The sequence below is a fragment of the Homalodisca vitripennis genome, chromosome 2 (genome assembly GCF_021130785.1).
Source record: "Homalodisca vitripennis isolate AUS2020 chromosome 2, UT_GWSS_2.1, whole genome shotgun sequence".
NCBI classification, from domain to species: Eukaryota; Metazoa; Arthropoda; class Insecta; order Hemiptera; family Cicadellidae; genus Homalodisca; species Homalodisca vitripennis.
The window spans coordinates 28,173,369-28,198,249 of record NC_060208.1 but is presented as its reverse complement, the minus strand read 5'-3'; the positions used below and the strand labels follow the sequence as shown (position 1 = coordinate 28,198,249).

Genomic DNA, 24,881 nt, shown 5'->3' with positions numbered 1-24,881 from the left:
AGGGCTGCAGGCGGTGGTGTTACATCGCATTCGTGATTACATTAGTGACTCTGGCTTTACTATGTAAGCTCATCAGTGGAATATCGTTAATAAGTATTAGTTCATTATATAAAATAACCCTTTGTGGTACGTTTTACAATCATAGTTTATAACTAATTTGGGTTACTTCCAGTAAAAATTCAAAAAGTTTAGATTTAGGTAACATAATTTACCAAATATCAGTGATAAGCCGATGTTGATCTTTTATTTAGGTTGTAGGCTACATTTTTTTTATAAATAGTTTAAATCAATGGTAATAAAATTACTATACCACCATTTTGGAAATACATAAAAAACAAATTGGTATACAAAATATTATAGTGGTAGAACATAAAACGTTTAAGATAAAATCGATTTGTAATAAATAAAAGTATTTGAATGTGTATACGGTATTAAATATAGCAATTTTAAATTGTTATCTTAAGTTGAACATATAATTTAATGACATACCACTTAATAATATTATTTAATAGTTACAATTCTGCTGAAAATACTAAATATGTGTACTTCTTTGATAAAAGTATGTAGCTATAACATTAAAAATACGCTTCAATTAAAACAATGTAATATTTGAATAATCTGTGTTAAACATAATATATTTTGTATTTTTTTTATTTATTCAATTACATTGTTGTGTACAGTTTGGCCTCGCCAAGTTACAAAAAGAATTGTCGATGAGGTTCAGTGATATTGATAATAATGTCTTTAGTAAGTTGTATCGCTTAAAACAATTCACTAAATGAAAATACTAATGATGAGTAATTTGCGGTTTAGGGCAGGCATCATGTTTCTATTTATGTTTATATAATTTAAAATGGTTTATTCGAATATCAAATGTTTAATAGTTCTTATTATTTTGACACACACACACACACACACACACACACACACACACACACACACACACACACACACACACACACACACACACACACACACACACACACACACACACACAAACACACACACTCACACACACACACATATATATTTTTTTTTCTTATTATTATTTTAAACAAAAATATTTGCACAGAACTATTTAAAAATCTGTATTGTATTTTCTTATGAGGATTGTTCTATAAAATTTAATAAAAAAGGTAACCGCGATAATGTACAATAAGATGCTTTTAAATGTTACAGGACATTTATTTATTTTTATAACTAATTTTCACCGCGTAGACCATACAGGTAGTTACTTTTAATTTCCAGCCTCATGACATAAAAATAAGGTAACTAAGGATCAATATATTACCCATTCAGTTTAGTCCTCAGATGTTATTGTCTAATTATTGCAAGACAAAGGACATGTAAGGCTGAGAATTGCAGACAAAGCAATGTGATAGTTGGAATACGACGAGTGGCAATGTTGTGATAAAACAGCTGACTGTCAAGACAGTGTAACCGGCAAACCGTTCGTTAAAGTCACCATGGCCATAGTGATCTCGTCGCGGTCTAAGGTGGTGACAGCCCTCGTGCTGCTGGGCTTCGGGCTGGTGTTGACCTTGATCATCGGGAGTTCCGCGGGCTGGTTCGATCCTTCTGAGGAGGACCTAAGTATCCCTACAGACACAAGGGGGCGAGGCCGACATGGGTACATAGAAAAGGTAAGTGGGTTTGGAATAGAAATATTTAGTTCTTACGTGGTGTTGGTGTATTCGATATACAAACTTGCGGGAATTAATAAAAAATAACACTGAAACAGTCGCATAGTTTGAACCTACGATATTCCCTGAACATCACAACGCTTTGTATATCTGAAGTGCATTTATTATCTTTTACATATTTGTTTTTTTTTTAAGTAATGTACTATGTTTAAATATATTGTAAAGGTTTGTCGTTTTTGTTTTATACTACCTAAAACTTCCAATCCCTAAATAAAACTTTGTCTGGTGACAGTTTAAAGTAGTATTAACAAGTTTGTTGTAAGTAGAAAGTTGTATTGTAGTATTGGAGGCAGTTAATGGTTATAATAAACAAACATTGTGTGTACCTATCTTATTATTTATGGTATCTTCAAAAACATTATGAATATTTTTTTTAACAAATGAGTATTTGCAGGTCTAGCAACAGTAATATAAAGAAAAATAACAAATGTAGATAATAGTGTCAATGTAATAGAGGAAGTTTTAATAAATGAAGAACCTTTACCAGTAAAATTTAAAATAAGTATTTGATATTCTTGTGAATTTACAAATTATTATATATATAAAGGTGCTTATTGTAGTTGTATATTCGATGGGTCAAAGGCTAACAACGTAAGTTAATGATTCTGAATTAATAATTAGGGCATATTACTCATAAAATTTCGAAATAAAACAAAAATATTTTTTAACAATATTTCAAATTTGTTTCGTTTTATGAAAGGAATAAACGTAATTATTCGTTTAACTGACACCGCTAACACCTTTTAGGAGTATGTTGTGAATGGGTCGAAGGAACAAAAACATGCGCTAAGCACATTTCTTGATCTCCTAATACTTTTGGCTGAGTGCCTGTTTTTCTATTCTCGATCTATATCAGCAGATTGAATCTAGTGATACAGGATGGAAAAACAATTAAATTTTCTAACGGGACGAAATTACTTCATACATGGAATTGAATGCATTCATTCAAGTATTCACTGCCTGAAAATGAATCAGTCTGAATCAAATGTTATACATTTTTTACCTCAGTCAACATGAATAGAGTTTAATTTTAGGATAGTGAGCTTTTAGAAGGGAATAGTTTTTAAAAATTAAGGAAATGGTGCTTGATAAAAAGTGATCGTGTTGAAAAGGTGTATGCTAAAATTATCTAAGAGACCTATTACCTAACCCAGGAAAGTTCTGTTCCCTGTGAGTTGGACTAACTATTCAAAATGTTCTTATGTAATTATCCTTTGGGATTTTTGTGATTAAAACAAAATGGAGTGAGTCTTCAGGCTCATAATTTATCGGGATGTTACATTAAGAATAATAAAAAAGGAAATTCTTTCAGGTAGTTGGAATTACTTAATTTTACCTGAATCTATGTTTTTGAAGTGATTATATACTTTTTTTTAATAGTGATTATGGTGTAGGAAATAAATAGTATAGGTCCGCTCTATTTCGTGGTAGGTATCAAACTAATAATTTTTTAAATTGACGATGGTCAAAATTTGAAACGTAAAAAACACCCATTGTGTCTAATACGTTAAACCCTGTTGACGAATTCATGACGAGTTCAGTACCGGATCAAAAGTTATTACTATTATTCAGAGACAGTGTATTTTGATATTTAAGAGAGGGGCTCTTTTGTTAACAACATGTTGACGCTGGCTCTTCAGTTTGTTATCGTGAGTATAATTAAATAACGATATTGTTATAATATATTTCAAACCAAGTGTTGCGTACAAGCTTCGCTTGATAAAAAAAAAAAAAAAATAAAAATAAAAAATAAAAAAAACACCTGCAAGCTTTATGAAAATACAGTTAAATACGTTCTTGACATATTAAGCGGACAGAGAGAATAAATTTGGCTGGAATCCGTACCTAAAGAGAGATATATTTCTGTAACACTTAGCCAAACCCAGTAGAGAGACATTTACCATCATCAAAGTTGATCTTGCCTATATAGAAATAAAGTTTAAGGTGTTCATATTAATTCGTTCTCGCAATACCAAACTGGGTGATATTTCCAACTATACAGTCAGGCACAGCCATGCTTTGCATTCTGGACTAAACACGTATGCTGACGGTTTATCAGTTCTTGAACACCGTTCATTATTATTACATTTTTGGTAAGGCACATGATTGGATGAGCTCTTGTCTTACTTTGGTGTAGCAATATGTAAAATCTATAGTTATATCAGTACCAATAATTTCTTAATAGTAATTTGAACAAAATTCTACAAAATTAAGAAACCAAATAAACTGTAAATTGGTTGATGTTTTATTTGATTTCATATTATCTGAGGAAATCAGTTTTTGTTCTATACTTGTACAAGTATATTTTTTTGTTTTAAGAGTCGGGTTTTAGTGAAACAGAAAAGACCATCAATGTTCACTACCATTTACAACATGGATATGGTAAATTATCCTGGGGAGAGAGGGCATTGTTGAAAAGTAGGAATGAAATTGTTGTACTCCAAAATAGAGCAGTTTAAACCAAATCATCAATTTCATTTTCCAAATTTAAATTTTTTTCTGTAATTTTATATAAATGACAGTGGGAGATTTAAAATTATCAATGATATGAAAATAAACTTTATTTCTGAGTGAAGTTAGGGCTGTAAATGATAACAGAGTTGTGAGGGTCATTTTACAATCTAAATATTTTGGTTCTGTGTACAGAATTACTAATATAATTTAGTAGATATAGAATTTCAGCAACAAGTTTTATACCAAACATATAGTATTAGTTGGAATGGTGTGGTTGACAATAATTTTAAACCTTCCCGTGCTGTAGACGGATATATCAGAATGGCAGACTTTGACCAAAATGCCAAATACAGTTATATCTGATATTATAGATTATGTCTCTTGGAGAGTTTTTTAGTTCACAAAAGGCCTTCAAAATGCCCGGTGCACGCTTTGTGCTTATTGCGGTTGTGATATTGGTCTAATAGCTAAATCACGTTGCGTGATATGTACCATCATTAACCTAATGACAAGAAAGTTCTATGGCAAACTTCAATTCGAATACTCACTTCGTCCTCTAGATATCCGAGAAGAGTTAAGCTCAAATAATGCTGCAACAAATGGCGTGGAGGTGCAGGCACCATCATCATGTGGTCTTCTGTGCCGATGGCACCAATAGTCGATTGATAAAAGGTCGTGACTATAGGAGATAAATAGTATAATATGTGGTAATTTGTACTAACATGTACCTTGTAGATGGCACTACCAACGCTTATGGCCACAGATCCAATACATTACATTAAACTTATTTTAGTTTTAGACGCGGTTTATAATAGCTTATTAACTCGTGTCAAAAGATGCTTTAAGGCAACATTAATTAAATATTTCTCCCCCTTACCGTTTGAAACTAACTATTTAAATAGTTATAAATAACAATTAATCAAAGCTGGTTGTTCAGTTACCTAGAGGGGTATCCGTGATGAATGCTGTTTTGTTAATTAAATTTGTTAATTAATTTTAAATTAAGAGCAGGGAGTTAATGTCCGTGTTCGGTTGGTATCCCAATTGAAATGGTTATTTACTGACTAATTTGCCGCGTACGTGGCCAGTCAAGTCAATATAATCATTATACCAAGTTGTGTAAAGTATTATTTACGTTTTATGTTCCCAGATAATTTAAATCAAATTGCTATAAAATGAGGCACTGTTACGTTTACTTTAAATGAGTTCTAAATAAATACTTGGTTGAGCCTTCGAATACAAATCCTAAATGTTCAGTAAAAGCCTGTCTAAAAAACTAGATTCACTATATTTATTCAAGGGTTTCTTCTCCTTTCCCAAGAAAAATATTTTTACTATGAAATTGTTATAGTGAAATTTTTCATAACAATATCAAGTACCTAGCCTAGCCACATTGGTTCCAAATGTGTTTAATATAAATCTTTGGTTAAGGTATGTTTCATAAAACTCTGTGCATAATTTAGATTAATAATTAATAAGCTCATACCACTCACGTGGTTCATTGCTTTCATCCTGGGACTTTACCTTCCTACAAATATTTGATTGTAGGAGGGTTTCAACTTTAAATTAAACGACAAAATCATGGTGTGTTTTTAAGAGATTAATTACTCATAAAACATCCAGAAATGTATTGTTAAATATTGTTTTCACAAAAGAGCTGTGCCCTCCTGTTCTCAAAACGTATTAAGTATCAATCCTGAGTATTATAAACAATGCCATAGAAAATCTAAAACTTAAGTCCAGTTTAGGCGCTGAAGAATCAGTCGCTTGATTCACTTATTTGACCATAAAAATGCAAGCACTCGTCATAGATTGGAGTGTGACGGAAAATAAATATAGTGGGTCCAATTGGATGGAGCGAGATACTAGACAACAAAAGGTGTCAGTGGTAATAAATTCCCTTCACGTTATGTATAAAATTAAATTTAAAATATTACTGCTGTAGTTTCCATTTCGTGACTTAAAGACCATTACAAAAAATTATGAAACTGTACTGGAAAGTTGAAGCGATATAAAGTTTTCAAATCTGTGGATAATTTTCGGATTATACTGATTTACTGTTGTTGACAGCATAAATACGCTTCCTCAAGATAGAATGGCGTGTAAAAAATATGATTTAGGATGCGTCCGTATTGTGATATTAAAGTAATCGGTGAAATTTGTTTGTATTATTTTAGCCGCGTCAGGGCTTCATTGAAATCACGTGGTTGTCCGTCCGCCTGTGCGATGACTCTCGTTATAATCATATGGCATTGCTTCTTAGTAAACAGGTTCGTTTTGATTAACTTTATTGAATTTTGGGTGAAAATATCAAATGGAAGTAAGTCTGTCTATTCGTAGTGCCAAACTTAGTCGTTGTGTTTTGTTTTTTTTTATTAGGGTCCTTCGCTGATCCTCTATATCGGTTTATGTATTTTTTATTTTTTTATTTGTTCAAACAAACTTATTGGACTAGCACGTTGTTTGATAGTTAAAGAAAATATAAAAATTAGGAGGCGTAAATTCATACAATTTTGTTTATGTATTTTTTATTTTTTTATTTGTTCAAACAAACTTATTGGACTAGCACGTTGTTTGATAGTTCAAGAAAATATAAACATTAGGAGGGGTAAATTCATACCATTTTGTTTATGTATTTTTTATTTTTTTATTTGTTCAAACAAACTTATTGGACTAGCACGTTGTTTGATAGTTCAAGAAAATATAAAAATTAGGAGGGGCAAATTCGTACCATTTTGTTTATGTAGATAAGATAATGACATCTCTTGTTACTGTTTCACAAACATATCATTAAACGTAATACATCAAAATATTCTTTTCAGACCCTTGCAATGCTGATCTTGCTTGTTTAGCATTCAACACACGCAAGCAAATCACGGCTCTTTCATTAGTGAACGGATTGGAACCCGTATAGCTGTGATTGGCAGTACCTGACAGTGAAAATAGTGTACCGGAAAGCTACCACCGGATTAGATTATTTGAGACAATAAATCCTTTAATCTTTTAGGATTTAGGCCTACTTAAATTTATGTTTAGTGATATTTTCACAATTTATTTCTTATTGATAATATGGGCAGCGACTATACATTCAAGGAGGTAGATAATAACCTTGAATATTGCTTCCTACTAATAAAATATTTTTTTATTCTGGTACAATGGATTATAACACATAACAGACCTAAAATAGGTCTTGCATGATCCTAATCATACTTACTAATCTTAGACAATATTGCTTCTAATTCAAAGATCGTATTTAAACATATAAACTAATATCTTCATTAAATGAGAACGAAAATATTACTTATAGTTTTTAACAATTGTAGATTTAGTTTACAAGACAATTCGCTTCGTTAATGTAATTAATTATTTACAGGGTTTTCCCTAATTAAAATATGGTCGGAAATTGAACACGATTTAAATAAAATAAGAGTTACAGTTAATGTTATTCATTCATCAAAATCAAATTCGTCATCTCAAGCAGATTTTACGTAACAAATATATTTCGATATTGTATATCGGTAAATATCTAGTCGATATTCAAATTCAGGCCAAAACGTAAGTTAACATATCTTTGTTAATAGTTATAATTGCTTCATTAATCCTGTTCTTCAAGTGAATAGTAAATAACGTGTATATTAAATAATAGTTTAACTAGCAGTTACCCGCGGCTTCGCACGCAAATTTTGTACGTTTTGCATCTGTGAGAGCACTTCTGGTTTGAGTGAATTATATTCCCGACACCGATGTTGAGCTTACCTTGTTGCCAAAATAAAGAAAACAAGTACAAAAAGTGTATATTTATGGCTATTGAAATTTAATTAGTTCTTATTAGGTATTTTTCGATACATGATTTACCCTTTGTTCCTCATCATGAAAATATATATGAAGCTTACTGCTGGTGAAGTAAGATGGGTTTTATAATCAGCTTTTTTTTGTAACAGAAGGCCAGGTTTCCTAGGCCTGAAAGTTGCCTCTCATCCATCCGGATTATTGTGCACCCTCCCCCAGGTTTAAGCTGTATCAAATCCCAGGCCTTTACAAAACCATGAGATCTTCTGAACAATGCTTTCCTGTTCCAACTCCTCTTCCGTATGCATAAGAACACCCAGGGATCTTGAGCGTTTGCTCTGTAATGCCGGACATTCAAATATGACGTGCTTGGCTGTTTCGTCAGCCTCGGAAAATTTCCTGCACAGTGTTTCCTGATCTGGAATACCTATTCTGTTCAGGTGGCTTCGGAATATCCAATGACCTGTAATAAAACCAGTCACCTTTCGGATCTCCGTTCTACTCATTCTAAGGGCATCTGCTACAATGTTCCTTGATGGTCCCTTGAGCATCCGCTTTGCTTGTACATTCCCCTCAGTATTTCTCCAATGTTGTAGGTGTTTGTTAACCATCCACTTGGTAACTGATCTACGTGCTAAGTTATATGAGACCTCACACTTTGGTTCAGGAGCGGTAAGAGGACAGTTGGCTCCCAAGTTAGCGCAACTGTCTGCCCCTTCATTACCTGTGATTCCTCTATGACCAGGCACCCAAGTTAGAAGACACTGAATATACCCCCAGTGCCACGAAACTCTCAGCACCTTAGTCTGGGGTTGTTGGTAAAGTAGGGGTAGGAATATCAGGAAAGGAAGGGATAGGTAACTACTCTCAATTTCAGGGCCAAACCAATAGGGGGAAAGGTTTTCTACCCTTGTCGCTGGAATAGTGACAAGGGAAGGTGGCTTCCTCCTCTTGCCCTGCCACTCCCTTAGAAGTTGCAGCACAAGACGAGGATGGTACATCACCCACGATCCCATCTGGGACAGTGGCTGATGCCGATGAGGATGCCAGTCCCCCACGGGTAATAATCAGCCTTTAAATTTATAGTGAAAGTTAGATAGTAACATTGTCTTTTATATCTAATAATTAATGTTTAGTTAAAAGTACATTAACCATAATGACACTACACGTTCATTTCTTTATAAACTGAAAAATATTGGTGATATTTTAGAACGTTTAGAGCTGGTACATTAGTTTTAAAGCACAGTCCAGCGAACTTTCATCTGCCACAGTTCTTGCCGACTGCTTGAAAAGGAATCTTCGGTGTCAAGTTCTGATCATCTTATGTTTTAGGGCATTTTGTAAAGTATCTACCTAATAGAAATTTAAAGCGGCGTTAAAAATTTGTGTTATTCCTTATAGCATGTACTCACTATAAATATAGTTAAATTTAAAATAAACAATGTTTAAACAAAAATGTTAATTATATTAGGAATATTCTTTTAATTAATATTTCATAACTTTAAATACCAAGATGGTACTTTTCGCTACTTTAATTATCAGTGGGGCTTTCGAAATAAAAAGGCCGAAGAGATTTTCGAAATAAGAATAGGCCTATATTCGTCCCAGAGATTGTAAGAATGTGTCAGTAAGTGACATGCTAAACAATTAAGTGTTAATAAAATCGGTTGAATAGTTTACGCTTGAAAAAAAAAATAAAAAAAAGTAAAATAAAATAAAAAAAAAACAGACAAAGGCACTTTCACGATTATAATATTATATATGTAAATAAAATATCCGTACAAAATTCAAGATACACTTTTTATAAAATAAAGTGTATAAAATGTTACTTTTATTAACATAAACTCAAATTAGTAGAAATGAAAAATTTCTTTAATTGAAAAAATGTTAAGTCGTGAAGTTCATGAGCAACCCTAGAAACATTTTAACTTGAAAATATTTTAAATTTAACCTAAAAGTATATTTAACCAGGTTTAATTATTCTAATCACAGGATATAATAAATTTACCTATGTATGTAAAAATGTATTATCCATTCAGACACACTATCATTTCAGGTTACATAACAGAAATTTTAAGAATAGATTTAACTAAATATCTGTTATTAAACGTCTACATTAATTGTTGTGACCTTTAAAAATGGAGCTATTTATTACATGTCAAAATAGTTTATGAACCTACATATTACTAGATGTAATATCGCATTGGTAACATTGAAATTACACTCGTTATTTTTTATATCCGTTGAATTAGATTCAGATATTCACCAAAGGCTAATGGTAAGGGGTGTACCACTAATCATGTTATTAATAATATTTTACTTAGACAAGATAAAGTTCATCCAATAATCTTTCTTGCATTATAATAAAATCAGCAATAATCTTTAAAAAAATGTAAGAGATTAGCATGTTGATGGATTGACAAGCATTTATTTGTTGATAGAAGTTCCAAAATGAAATTATTTTTAACATTCATTAAATTTATTTAACGCTCAGATCCACAAATTTTAGATTTTGATAACATTATTTTATAAAATCGAGTATTTAGAATGAAAAAATTTGTATTTCGATAAATTAAGGATTATAAAACCCAACCTCCGTTTATCTTTAAAATAAATATGTAGAGTTTTTTTTAACTAAGGTCCTGCCGAGGAATAATGAAAATGTTCAAAGCAAATTTAAATGCATTTTATAGGATGTAGTTAATTTCCATGTAGGTGGGGAAACCAGGTGTTTATCAAACATTGATAAACATACTATCATCCCTTTGGCAATTCTTTTGTGCACCAAAATGGAAATTTTAATATAGAACAAATATGAACTCAATTGAATGTATTGAACGTATCAATTGTATTCACAATTAAAATAGATGAATTTCTCTTAATAGACTATTCTCTTGCAAATATAACATGGAGTGATAAACTGTGGAGATTATTGATATTGTTGATTTAGCCGTTTAAATAAAAAAATATTCTGTTTAACAAAAATCTATTGATAATTTTTCGAACGAATATGTCCCTAGTATTAAGAATAGGGGGTAGTATTTGTGCCTGAATATCCTCTATGGTTTGATACAGTTTTAATGTTTTATAAAATATTAAGTATACTTTATAAAATGTACTATCAGTGACGAAATTAAACATATAGTGCATTGTAAATACCTACTATTAAAACACTGTTATAAAAGCAACATAATGAACAAAGATGAATGTTTTTACATAATGTGGGTTCCTAGATATTGTGATGTGACATTTTAACAGTGGCTTATAGAAAAAACAGATAAATGAACACTAACATACCTCAACGATCCATTCATTCCCACATTACAGTCCTAAAAACAAGAAGTCCTTCTATAACGCAAAACTGTATAAACAGTTATTTTGGAATGTTGCATGAACTTAATAAGAATTTCTTCCTTATACACAAATAGAAGGGAGTTAGGTAGGTTTTCTACTAGACCGCAAAAGGCTTCTCAGTCCTCCTCCGTATATGTATATTTTATTCATCGGGACAACAAGACAAAATCTAATATGGCACTTGAAATAGTCGGTGTTTGACCTAAGTTTATTTCCATGACTACATATGTATATCGGGGCAATGAGGCAAAATAAACTCATAAGGTGCACAATTGAGTGCACTAAGGTGTTTTGAACACGATATCTAAGCACGGCGATCAACCGAGGCTTCTACACATAACGGAGACCTATGATGGTAATGGTTGATTCAATGTGAATGTTGAGTTTGCTCCAGTTCACATTCCTCTGAGTGCAGCGTATGGAATCTGATCACAATTGTGGTCCTGATGAGACAATAAGAATAAATTTTCACATAGATTACACTATATTTTGTTGTTTAGGTGTCTCAGGTGTTGAAACGATACAAAGCGTTCCCTTTGAGCTTCTTCGTTACCGACTTTATTTGGATCTATTCAGACTAACTTGGCTCCCAATTAAAGGAGTCAAGGTGAGAGAGCGTCAGATTTCAGACGATCTACATGGAGGTAAACTCAAAAGTACAAGGCAGACTCAGCTGTGATCTTAGAAATATAATTATAAACACCATTAGCACTTAAATAATATCTGCTTGATGTATTTAAACTTATGTTAGAAGTTCCATAGGACGCCATAATATTACATCAGAAGTAACTCAGAAATACTCTTGCCTGTGAAGCCTTGCAGATAACAGCTAGTTATTAATAGATTAGGAGTTGCTAATTCGAATCCACTCATAATAACCCAGAATGGAATGCATTTAGATGTTGGAGTGAGCTTTGCCTCCTATTTTAAAAAGGTTTATGAGCCTTTTTGGTGGTTTGACGTGTGTGAATGCGCTTCGTTAGCCCAATAATTCTGATGCCCTCCAATGAGTCTCTCTCTCTGTCTCTTCACTCCTTAGTTATGCATAAAATGCGTCTAAGGGATTTTTTAAATTTCTAATGCTATGCCACCATATGTACTTGTAAAGGTTTTGTGATTATGTTTGTTATAAAAACATACTTTATATTTTTTTATCTTTGAAAAACTTTACGTTTCTGAAAAAGTGGAAAGGCATTATTATTTTTCTTGCACGATAGAGCAAGTCAGTTAGAGTTTACAAAATGAATAAATTAATTTAATTGAATTGAAAAATATATAATCAATCATATACATGTTACTGTTTTGTATATTCCAGTTTATTTTACTCTATACTGCACTCTACTTAATTCCTGTTAGGTTGATTATGTTTAAAAAGAGTTTGCTCTTCTCCCCTGTGGCTAAAATGTTTGAATGTTTTCTGATGAAACTAGTTATAAATCAATTCATATTTATTTGTAAACGAATGTGATGCAACAAACTCTTTGAGTTAGTTAAATCAATTTTCATAACATTTGTAATGCATGCAGATTATTTTACTGTTTTGTTGTACTGGGAGTAGGCTAGTAAGGAACTTACTGCTGTGTTTTTATTATGACATCACTGTTACATCTGAAATAAAGTTTTTTAGTTACAGCCTTTTCACAACAAATGTGTAAATGACAGCATACGAAATCTAAATGAGTCGCTCAATACATTGTCATGCGAAATACATTTAAGATTGGTATATGTGAGGCTTTAGCTTGTTTTATTACACAAATATAACTCGTTGTAAAGTCCTGGCAAAGCTAGGCATAGTACCGGGAATAAGCTATGGTGGATCCCTTAAAATAACAAACAATTCAGAGATTATCATAATCTTTGGACTTATTCTAATGGAACTGCCGACTAACAGTGCTGTATAACAGGGAAATAGTCACATTAAACTGTATTTCCTGGGAGATAAATTTGAATTAGTTCATTAATTAATTGACTGAATGAATTATTCACTTCCACTCCATTTATAACAAAGATAAGCGGTGCTCGGATCTAATCCACGCAATAGTAATCCTGTACTATGAAACATTTATTGCTACATTTACAGAGATCCTTTAGTACTAACTAGTATTTGTCATATTATATATATATATATATATATATATATATATATATATATATATATCACTCTGAAACATTCATTTGTATTTTTGTTCAATTCTTAAAGATTAAGACAATGTATTTTGTTTAGTATGTATAACGCTGATAAGTCAATATTTTCTTGTTAAGGACAAAGTTGAAAAGTGTTGCAATAAATAATCATGAGAAAGGTACTGTTACAGTTCAAACCTACGCCTTTTGACTTCTTTCAGCTTTCAAAAACTGAAGGAAAATAAATAAAGTTCACAACAATCTAATATAATCAAATATGCCTTTATGATATTAATGTTATTGTAATAAAGAAAACCAATACATTAAATTCAAAAAGTCGATAGCTAATTTAAAAGACTATAAGCATAGACATGTTTAAGTCAGTTTCCTGTTCAGAACTAATCACCTAGGCTATGGTAACATTAATAAGACTGAATATCAATTACTTGAGGACATCCTATGCCTACATGTACAACATTAGGGTGAGGAGGAGCGCTAGATGCGTTTCTCTCATAATTATTTAAAACTGGTTAATATTGTGAATAAATACGGTAATTTTGATTTATATTTAAATTTAATTAGCTGAGTATTATTAACAAAGTATCCACTTGAGAGGCTGGAAAAATTTAATTTATGTCTGCACGATAAACTCGAAAACGAATAAATCTATAGATTTGGAATTTTGGAAATTTTGGATTATATCTTCATTTTGATATAGGCATAACTGAGTTTGATCTTCTTGCATGTAATTCCATAGAATTTGACTGAGCGTTAGCGAATATATTTACATTGGTCCTATGGATAAAGGTGATAGCAACGAGAAAATAGCAGAATACATAAAATTTTAAATAAAGATACCAATATGAGATTTTAACGTGGGACGTATTATTATATGTAGCCTAACCCTATCATGCACAAAACATCATATTGTGGGGGCTTTATGTGTAGAATTTTATTTGTAGAGCAATAATATAAAAGGAAGTTCAATGTTAAAGAGGGCGACAAGATATAATTTTGGTAATAAAAATTAAGGTATATTTTTAATACCTAAAATAAATTTAAAATTGATGTGTACTTTTTAATATTGGAGAAAGCCCACTAGGATTGAAAATTTTATTTTTTAATTTATGTATTTTAAAATTTCGGATGACCAAAACGGGCAAATGTGAGATTATTTTGGCTTCCAATGTGTTTGGGTGGAACCATTTTATTGTATCGTTATTCTTAGAGCGAACACGTTATCTTGAGAACTGGTAGTTGTAAACAGGTTAATGATTAACTAAGAAATAGATGCAAATTTTAACTATCACGTTATGTATAGATGCGGTTTGTGTGAAATTGGGCGTGTATATAAAACACACTTTAATCAAAGTGGTCTTCCCCAATTTCATAACAGACCTATACCATTCATGACTAACTAATTAAGTTATGTCAATTCATTGCCATGTCATAAAAATAATTTAATAATTAAATTCAATTAAAAGGTTATATTCGATTGATAGCAATTTACTGAAAAAAAAAAAAACTAAAAATGTTTTTAAACTGTCCTTTACAAGATTCTAGAAAGATACGATAGGCACAACCGAGTATTTATCCTGTGAACCACGTTCGTAAAAAAATATATACATCTGAATAATTTTTCAAAAATCCATAAATACCAACCAAATACAATCTACTGTGCTTCTTGTTCATAAATATACAACTGTAATACTGTATCAGCTACCCACAGTTCGGAACTGCAAGCCTATTGAGCAATTTCGTAATAGATGTTACACAAGGGATACTCAAACATATGGTGTAAGTTAATGTTAGTCAATAACAGTGATCCAATTCCATAGTTAAATATATCTCTGGAGCTTTAGATTACTCTGATAGACTATTTGCATGTTTATTTTTCAATCACAATTTGAAACTATCATCTATAAATATGTTTTTAAATATCGTGGAAAAGGAAAAATTACTTGATTTTAGGTTTAAATTAAATATATAAACATCGCCGACATTATTAAAATAAATATTTATATATACATTATGTATATATAAGAACTAAAGCAATTCTCGTATCCTTAATTTTTATTCTTCTCCTCCTCCTAACAATAAAAACTAAATTATTCAAGTTGAAATAAGATCGACAGAATAGGTATAAGCACATGGTTTTTCATTTCTAAATTTTAGATACAATAGATAGAATTTTAGATATGTATAGATACAAAGTATAAATGGCGTGGATATTTCACTGAGTAGACTAAACATAAATTTAAATTTAAAGAATTTTTCGATTATCATAGCCAAAGTGGTACTACAAAATTTGTGTTCCTCCTAATAATAAAAACTAAATTCTTCAATCTGAAATAAGATCGACAGAATATGTATAAGCACATGGCTTTTTATTTGTAATTTTTTTTCATCGTACACTTAGTTTACAAATTATACGAATTTAAAATATTAGTATTTCAATATTATTAGGAAAATCTTGAAACCTTAAATATGGCTTGAATTTCCCTAAGCATACAGCAAATAGTGATAAATCAGCTTGGATTAAATTATTGCAGTAATTATCTCAAACTCCGTATTTGCATTTCGTGTTTAAGAATAAATCTTTACTTTTCTTTATTAACTTACATGGCCGTATGAAAACAATCTTAACGGATAAAGTGTTTAAAAACTGGAAATTAACTGGAAACTGGGAATGTTAGGATCGAATATAAAAATTGTCATATGCTCAAAGGTTTTTATACTTCCTTATAAAAACCTTGCCATATCAAAAATTTTTCCTAGTTTAGTTAAAATTGTATTGATTAAAAGCTTTGAAGAATTGTTTTGTAATACATAATTAAAATACTCTTTTATTATTGTCAATTATGTTTCTCATTTGTACATTGCTTTGATATGTTTTTTAATAAAATTCAATGCTATCTTAACATCAAATAACTTTTAGTATTTTAGTTGACTAAAAGACTAAAAACAACTTATACAACAATTTTCCTATGCATATTAACTTTTAAATATTTGAACCTGTGAGTTATCGTGTTAGCAAAGATTGCACTAACTGCTAGTTTAAATAATAACTATTGACAATCAACCTATAGTAAAAAAAATAATATATATACAGTATATATATATATATATATATATATATATATATATATATATATATATATATATATATAATTTTTACTATAGGTATATTGTCTTTAATTTTTATTTAACTCATTAAATCAACTTGTGATGAACACCAAATCTGCTTGTGCCAAAGAATGGTAATTTTCCTTCAAGAATTACAAAACTGAATTTTCAACTTGTAATTATGGAATTATTTAAGAGAACGATGATCAGTATATTTTATCGGTGATCCCATGATTTTATAAGTACAAAAATGTAAGTTAGTAAGAAAATATCTATAATACAATAAAAACTGAATTTAGTTTTATAATTCCATTGCGGTATCGCCTAACCAAAGTTGCCACAAATGACTCGCAGTTACATCTTTGTTTTTAAATGAGCTTACTTTCATTACGACACAACTTCATCTCTGTCACTAAAGTTTGTGAAGTTTGCAGATCTGTATTAGACGACTTTAGTTCATTACAGTTAATAAAACTCTTATTTAAGTACACATTTGATCATTTTACTTTCCTCAGTACATAATATCTTAGAATATAACTGTTAATAATTTACTATATTGACAAGTAAATTTATGTTAATTCATATATTAAAGAAACAAATTACAATCTTTGTTATTAAATTACAACTTTTAACTAATTGTTAAAATCAGGTATTTATTTTTTTATTTAACCGCTTTTAAAGGACTTGGACATACTCCCAGTTACAAAAAATAATATATATATATATATATATATATATATATATATATATATATATATTAGAAACTCGGAAAAAACGTTAAGCCATATATTTATATGCTTCATTTGCAACAAAATACATTTTCAAGAATACAAATTGTTGCTATAATAACTTTTGCGTTTTTACTTAGGAAAGCGTAATGGACAATAACAGTTATTGTTGATTTTCTTTTTCAACAAGCAGAATTCTTTTGTTCTTTATCCTTTATCCACGACGAAAGAGTCTCTGTAGCTTTTATGTACAAGTAGTTTTTGTGGTATTTAACAGTGCACTTTCCAAAGTGTTTTAGAGCAAGTTTCTTTAGGATACGGCGTCTTCTAAAGTCGCTGTCATTAAAACTTGCTGTCCTGCTCAAACAGCTAGTTGCAAGGTACTTTTGTTTAAAACATTTCCCTATTATAGTATACGATACTATAATAAAGGGTAAACTAGTAGAACTTCTCTGGCTATAAATCATCAACATTTATATTTTGGTTATGCTTGTCAAAATTCAACATTATGAAAGTGACAGCATTCTGTTGTACCTTCTAATAAAACGTTAGTTATTTATTGCTAACTTTGACACTAGTAGAAAGTAAAGTAGCTTTCATCAGTACCACACACATTATTCACAGAATTAGAGTTAAACCCGTAATCGAGGTGCAGCTATTTATAATTAAATATTTGGTAAATTAAGTTTTTCAGTCATGTATGTAATGTTTGATTTGTTATTTCATTAAAGTATTAAAAACGCAATAATAAAATTGTTTTACTTATCTACCTTGAAGTTAAAACTGAAATATTCTGGAATATAGTAATGAATTAGAAGCTAAACGACTTCTAATATGTTGAAATCTTCAATTGAACGAACTATCTTCTTCATGCAAAGGAACAAGAGTCTTTTAGAATTAATAAATGGTAATCTGATCACATTTCTTACATACAAAATTTGTTAGCACGTATTTTTAAATGATCAAATTTACAAAGAATCATTACATACAGCAACAGGTTTAAAAATAATTGTATCGCTTTTTAAACTTGTCATTCCTGTAAAATGTTGTGGAATATAAAAAATATATGTTTGGATTGTAAACTGCTATATTAAGATGTAGAAATCAATATTTTATAAAATTGACAGGAATCCACACAGCTTTACTCACATTACCTTGAAAACTAGAAACTCTTTGGGCTTTCTTCATATTACGATATTATCACGAATCTTAAGATTCTCTGTTTAGTGGTTAAATTCAATTCTATATACAATTCCTTCGAGCTGCATCAGATTATGAAGCTTGAAAACTCTAAATAAGAAGTGGAACATTATTATGAACGGCAAGATAAGTGCATCGCTAAAGTTAGTAATGGACAGGGTTGAAATTTTCATCACCCCACCATATACGTCGTTCAGCAGCAGATTCCAAAGCATGGAGCCTGAGATATTGTCGGCATACTAGAAGTCTTAATGGGTGCAGCAAAATATTTCCTTAGTCAGTGAAGGACATTTGGACCATTCTAAATTTCACAATAATTGTTATTGTTCAAGTATTGAGGTTGTTGCCCCAACGATGCTTTCATTGGGAGATATCTTTATGGGGACGCCGAACCCTTATGAAACGTATGTGCGCTTCGATACAGTAATTTAAACATTCTTATTTACATATGCTATCGCATTATAGTTGCATAAGGTTTGTAAATAGAAAAACCTCAACAGTGGCACAAGTGGGAATCCACACTTATAAAGATATAAGATAACTCTCTGGATATCAGGGGTATTCTGAAATGTGCATCTCGTATGTGCATCATCATCAAATTCTCATATATTTCGGTATAACTGCACCAGCAGAAAATGTCAGTCATCTGAGTACAGTACCAAATGGTAGAGTCCACAGTTGAGTACGATACATGTGTTACATTTTTTGTGTGTTAAATATTATACATTTTCATCTTTTGAATGTAACTACAAATATTGAACTTGTCAACGATAAGATGATATTTATACCCGATTATAACATTTAACATGGATTACAATTTACGTTCGTATTTGTGCAGTGGACGTATGAGGCAAATATGATTATGAAATTCAAAATTATTTAGATTTTCATAGGTGGCTGGTACTAAGTAAAAAAAATAAATTCCAAATTTCGAACATAAAATGATTTTATGTACGTACTGATTTTATGTACATAAAATGATAACTGTACTAGCAGAAAGTTCCAGTCACAAAATAAATTAACAAAGACCACATTTGAGTACGATTCTGTTGTTACGTGTTTTGTAGCAAATTTTTAAATATTATAAATTCTCACTCTTTGAATGCAAGTAACATATTGAACTTGCCAACGATCAGCCGATTACATATCCCGAATCATTTAACATGGATTACAATTTATGTGTATAATTTATATAGGACGTAATACGATAATGAAATTCAAAACTATTTATGTGTTCATAGCTGTTTTCCTACGAGCATAAATTCCAAATTTCTAACATAAATGTTTCCTCAATAAATATTTGACGAATTAAATACTATATTCCAATAAAAACAATATGTTACTTCAAAATTACCCGGTCATAATGTTTTATAGAAGAAAGTTACTTTTTAAATTGAAAATCTATAGTAAGAAAGAGTATTTGAAAGATGAAACAGTATTAGTGGACAGGAATGTGTATGTATGGAGACAGTGGAGAGAAAGTATGTGGTCCTGTGGCTGAAACAATATGTGGTCGGAATGTTGACGTGGAATGTCACTCTTGGCCACTAACCACTATTGCATTCCTCAGTAAGATCTGACAGAAGACATTCTTGTATTTTCTTTACTTATATACAAGTATGTGTGACTATAAAACCGATTGGGTTATAATTATATTTTTAGTTTAATTTGTTCGCTTTGTTGGTTATTTCTTTTGTTGTTGTTGTTAATTTGGATGTATGGCTTTCAATACGAAATACAATTTTTTTTTAATTGTAAAACTTTTTCAGAGAGATATTGAAAGGATGACAGGATTTATTTTATATTAGCCATCGTTATATGTTACAAAAAGTACAGCACAACGTTTCGAGGATTAAAATCTATTCTATTCGTCATGTGAATGGATAATTAGTTTATCAAAATTTCAACGAGTAGAAATGAACTAATACTAAGAAAGGAAATTAGAGTATAAAGAAGAAAAACCAAAAATACAAAAAAAATTGCTTCGATTCCAGACAAGATAAAATGAACTCTGTAGTTGTACCTACATGGAATGCAAGTTACGAGCTCTAGAAGTCAATAGCACAATGACACGTCACACCTGCACAAGCGAAATTGGGAAACTAACAATAAAATCAATGTATGTTCCTGCGGCCTCACGGCGTGTTATCTGGGACGAGACAATAAGGCGATGATCTGAGGGAGTATTATCTTGTGTTATATATTTTGTAACATTTAATGAAGACGAGTATCCGAAATCATATTATGCCTTGAAACCTTACATCGTCAATAATAAACTTTAAACAATGAATATAGTTAATATTGTTTTCAATTATCTTCAAGAGACAGCCAGTATGTAACTTTTTACTGGTTTGTTACAACAATGAGTGTGAAAGATCGAGTTAAAGCACTGTTACTGACTTAAATCCAGTGTTGTAAACTATAGTTAGGATCAGAACAATAAACGTTGTTATAACCTTTCTTAGGTTATAATTCAAGATGGATGATTTGTTAGGAAGACGTTCGGGTATTTGCCATAATTGTATGTTACAAAAATGAAACACTTTGATTTTAAAGATCGTGCCTTCTTCTTCTAAAGATAATAATGATCTCTTTTTTAGGTGTCAAAACCATCATTGTCTCACCAGTGCACCTTTTTGTGCAATAACTGTACAAGCATTAGAATGATTAGGATGGTCGCTACGGATTTACAGTAATATGCTTGATTTATTTGAAGTACAAGTTGTTCTCGTATCAGGTGGACTTGGGCAAGGTTGCCATTAAAAGGAGGATAGTGCTTAGTATATTTATTTCTAAATATATCAATTTATCATGATTTCTTAATTATTACAATAAAAAAAGCTAATATTCTAAATATTTGAAACACAGTGAAAATACCACTTCCGACACAATCGGAAGAAAGGTAGATTTCACATGTACACGTTATATCTAAACGTCAAACTGAAGCATTATTAGTTTAGATGTTAATTTACACTACACTAATGGGATAGTACAATCTGAATATTGACATTTTAATATAATTGTAACATTAGAAAGTCCATGATATAACAATTGTTATAAGCATATTAAGTGTTTTTGGAAAATATGATAAATTTAGTTACAGCTGATAATAAGCATATTTAATTACAACGCATCAATCGTGTAAATGAAACGGTCACAATCTTGAAGTCTTAAGTATTATCAAATTGTAATTAGTAATAATTGTTGCTTGAAATTGTTTGAAAATTTTGATAAAAATTTAAATGTTATTTCATATTATAAAATACCCTAGAGAAACATTTGGCCGAAATGTGAATGACCGCATTCTTGGAACGTTTAATTTGTTAATATTGTGTGTAAATACCTTTCTCTGGTCTACCTGGTCTCTGTACCACGTTTAGTCTGAATCTGTTAATAACTGAGGGAGTTATTGTGTTCTCAAGCTTATATTTTACAGCCCATACATACATATATAGGCATATCAATTTAAAGATACACAACAATCTTGCATTACATGTCTTAATAGCTTAACTCTCCCTAAAAACCATTTTTTCGAATTTTCAAAACTTGATTTATTTATTTAGATTTTATATAACGATCATGAATTTGTTTTACAAACAGAACTTAACATCACCTACACCAAATAAATCTGTGATCAAATCTATACCTTAGAGTAGAAGGAAATTCGCTGATAGCAGGCAGATATGAAGGCACGAACGATTTTAAGGGTTTAATAGATATTTATTATGCTCTGTAAAAATGAGCCTATTTAGTTTATATGTTGCCTTAAAAGTAAGTTATATTTAAAAGCTATAAGGGCACACTACATCTGTACGCATTCCACAGCTTCCTTAACAAATGGCGTTGAGACAACAAGAGAGAAACTTGTCTCTGTTACTTTAAATTGGTATCCCTATCTCTTCTGTACTTTACGTGCTCGAAATGTGGAACTGTTCGTTATAATTGTATTAGCTCGTCCACAGGCCAATTGTTAAAACTAAAAATAACCCACAAGACACTAAAACGGCATCATTTTAAGCTTTATACCTTCTTATTACTTCTCAGAAGTAGATAAAACAAATTGAAACACAATTTCTGAAAAATATAAACACACATATGTACCCCTAATTCGAATATTGGGGCAGCAGAAAACTCCAGAAAGTTGTCGGTATAAATATTCGAAGAATTAAATAATTAGCATTAGATGGAAGTGAAAAGAGGCTGGCTTAAGGGGGCCCAGAATCTTGTATTTTATGGATCTTTATTTGTGACGAAAGGTGTTTCGTATTTGCTCCGGTTCTTTTTAAAACTTTGTTCTATCCCTCTCATATATTTAATCCACCACTCATAAAACAATTCTTGAGTAATTCAAAACGTAGCGCAAAAGTGTCCGCATGAGATCTCGAGCGTGGACTATCCTATAACTGGAACTTTTGGACGAAGCTTCATTTCTATGTGGGCAACACTGAGCTCGATGATGGTGCTTGTTACTCCGTGGGATTTGGATAAGGGTTATCGAACATGGTCTTAGTAATCATGATCGTAATGAGAATATAAATAAGGCAAATAAATTTGCAAACAAATGATTTAAATGCATACTCATGTAGAACAATTACCCCAATATCACCATAATCGTTTGATGATTTGGTGTGTAGACTTTTATTTTCTATGTGACCCAACTTAATGAACATAAATGGAAGTGTATCGTGTAGTAGTCTTTAAATTTTCTACAAACCTTTTTTTCTACAAAGTGAGAGTATACTCGTATTATGGTCCATCTTCCACCATGGAACTCAGTGCATCATCATTGAAGCCTATCGTTTAGTAGGCTGACAAAATTTCTCTTTTGGCGTCAGGAGGATGTAAAAATGTGTTTTTTGTATGACCGCCTAACTGTCTATCTGTCCACAGGACATCTCGAGAATGCAAACTCGGCGGAGCCTTTTACACGACTCGCCTACTTATTTAGATTACCTTATCCTTTCAGATTAATACAATACCTACCAAGTTTAAAATCCGTATTAACATTCAAGGTTTATGTCTTTCCGTTAACTACCGAATTAAATAATAACTTTTTAAAGTCTTGTCTAAAAAAAGTTGGAAATTTTTTTTGTAGTTAAGTGACTCTTACCTTCACCTCTATCTTTTTTATTAAATAGACTCATGACCCTCTCCGATTTTACGACATTTTTTATTCAAATCATCATACACTGATACACAGGAAAAGGTAACTTAGTAACCGTAACCTTACACTCACATAAACAATGCTATAGTGCAACTGGCGCATGGCACTTATCCCTGTTTTTACATCAAAAGGGTTGGCACTTATTGGCGCATTCTTTTGACGATTGTTTGAACTACTTCAAAAGTGAATTATAGGAAGTCCGGTTTTACTAAGCAGTTTTAGACTCATCGCGCACATTTTGGTAATTGGCTAAATATAAATGTTTAGGCACCCACACTGATTTTACATTTAGCCTAAAATTAATATAATTAAGAAATTGTAGAGTTTTAATTATAAAGTTAATGTGAGACTCTAAAGAAAACAGATTTTTTGTTCTTAGGTGAGCAAGTATTGATACAACAACATTGATGTTGTTATCAAGAACTAGAGCTTACAAGGAACAAGTTATGTTAATAAAATGCTTGCACTGATTGAAGCCAATAAGTGGAAGGAATATTATTTTTGAAGAAAGCATTGCCAGACAAGAATGTGTATAGTTGCAGCCCAAGGACAAAATGAAAGACCTCTGTGCCTGAAGAACTGATGGCCGAATGTCGTCGATGCCGGAATGTCATACCGACCACTACTGCATTCCTCACCAAGATGTAACAGGAAAGTTGATTGATTATTTCATGCTGGCTGTTTGATTCGATAGTAAGTTGGTAAGCAAATATCAAACTGGCTGTTCAGTGAGAAGTTCCGTACGTCAGCATAATTGTTCAATCCATCTATTGGACTATGTCGTCAAATTTTAGGACATATTTAAATTTAAAAACGTTCATTATAATTCCGCTCTGTTACAAGTTTTGCAGATTTTATTGTAAATTGTATTTTATTGTACATTTTATAAACTATTTTATTTATTATTTATATCTACAGTATTTCTTACCAATCTTCTGGTGAAGTATCAGAAAATATAGAACGAAAATATATACGACAGCAAAAAGAAATATGCTATTATCATTATAAAAAAGAAAAGTTAGATTAAATACTTATTTTTCTGTGACAACGAAACGGTGTAAGTGCTTCTTTAAAATATCTGGAACGTGTTGCTTTCCTATCCATGAAGTAAAATCAATTTGGCTCAAATCAGAGCCCTTTGTCGTTTGCTTGTTCAATAATAAATATTGAAAGTACAACACGCACACAACAACTCATAAGTATAGATTCGTGAAAAGGTAAACTAGTTGTAAATTACCA

General features: G+C 31.0%; 1 protein-coding gene across 1 annotated transcript in view; it reads left to right on the top strand.

Moving 5' to 3' along the window:
* Window positions 1-1,334: 1,334 nt before the first annotated feature.
* LOC124355570 overlaps window positions 1,335-24,881 on the top strand; it is a 608,556-nt gene continuing 585,009 nt past the window's right edge. Inside the window, exon 1 of the mRNA XM_046806733.1 lies at window positions 1,335-1,643. Within this exon, the coding sequence (XP_046662689.1) occupies window positions 1,467-1,643 (177 nt within the window). The 5' untranslated portion in view covers window positions 1,335-1,466. The remainder of the gene's footprint in view (window positions 1,644-24,881) is intronic.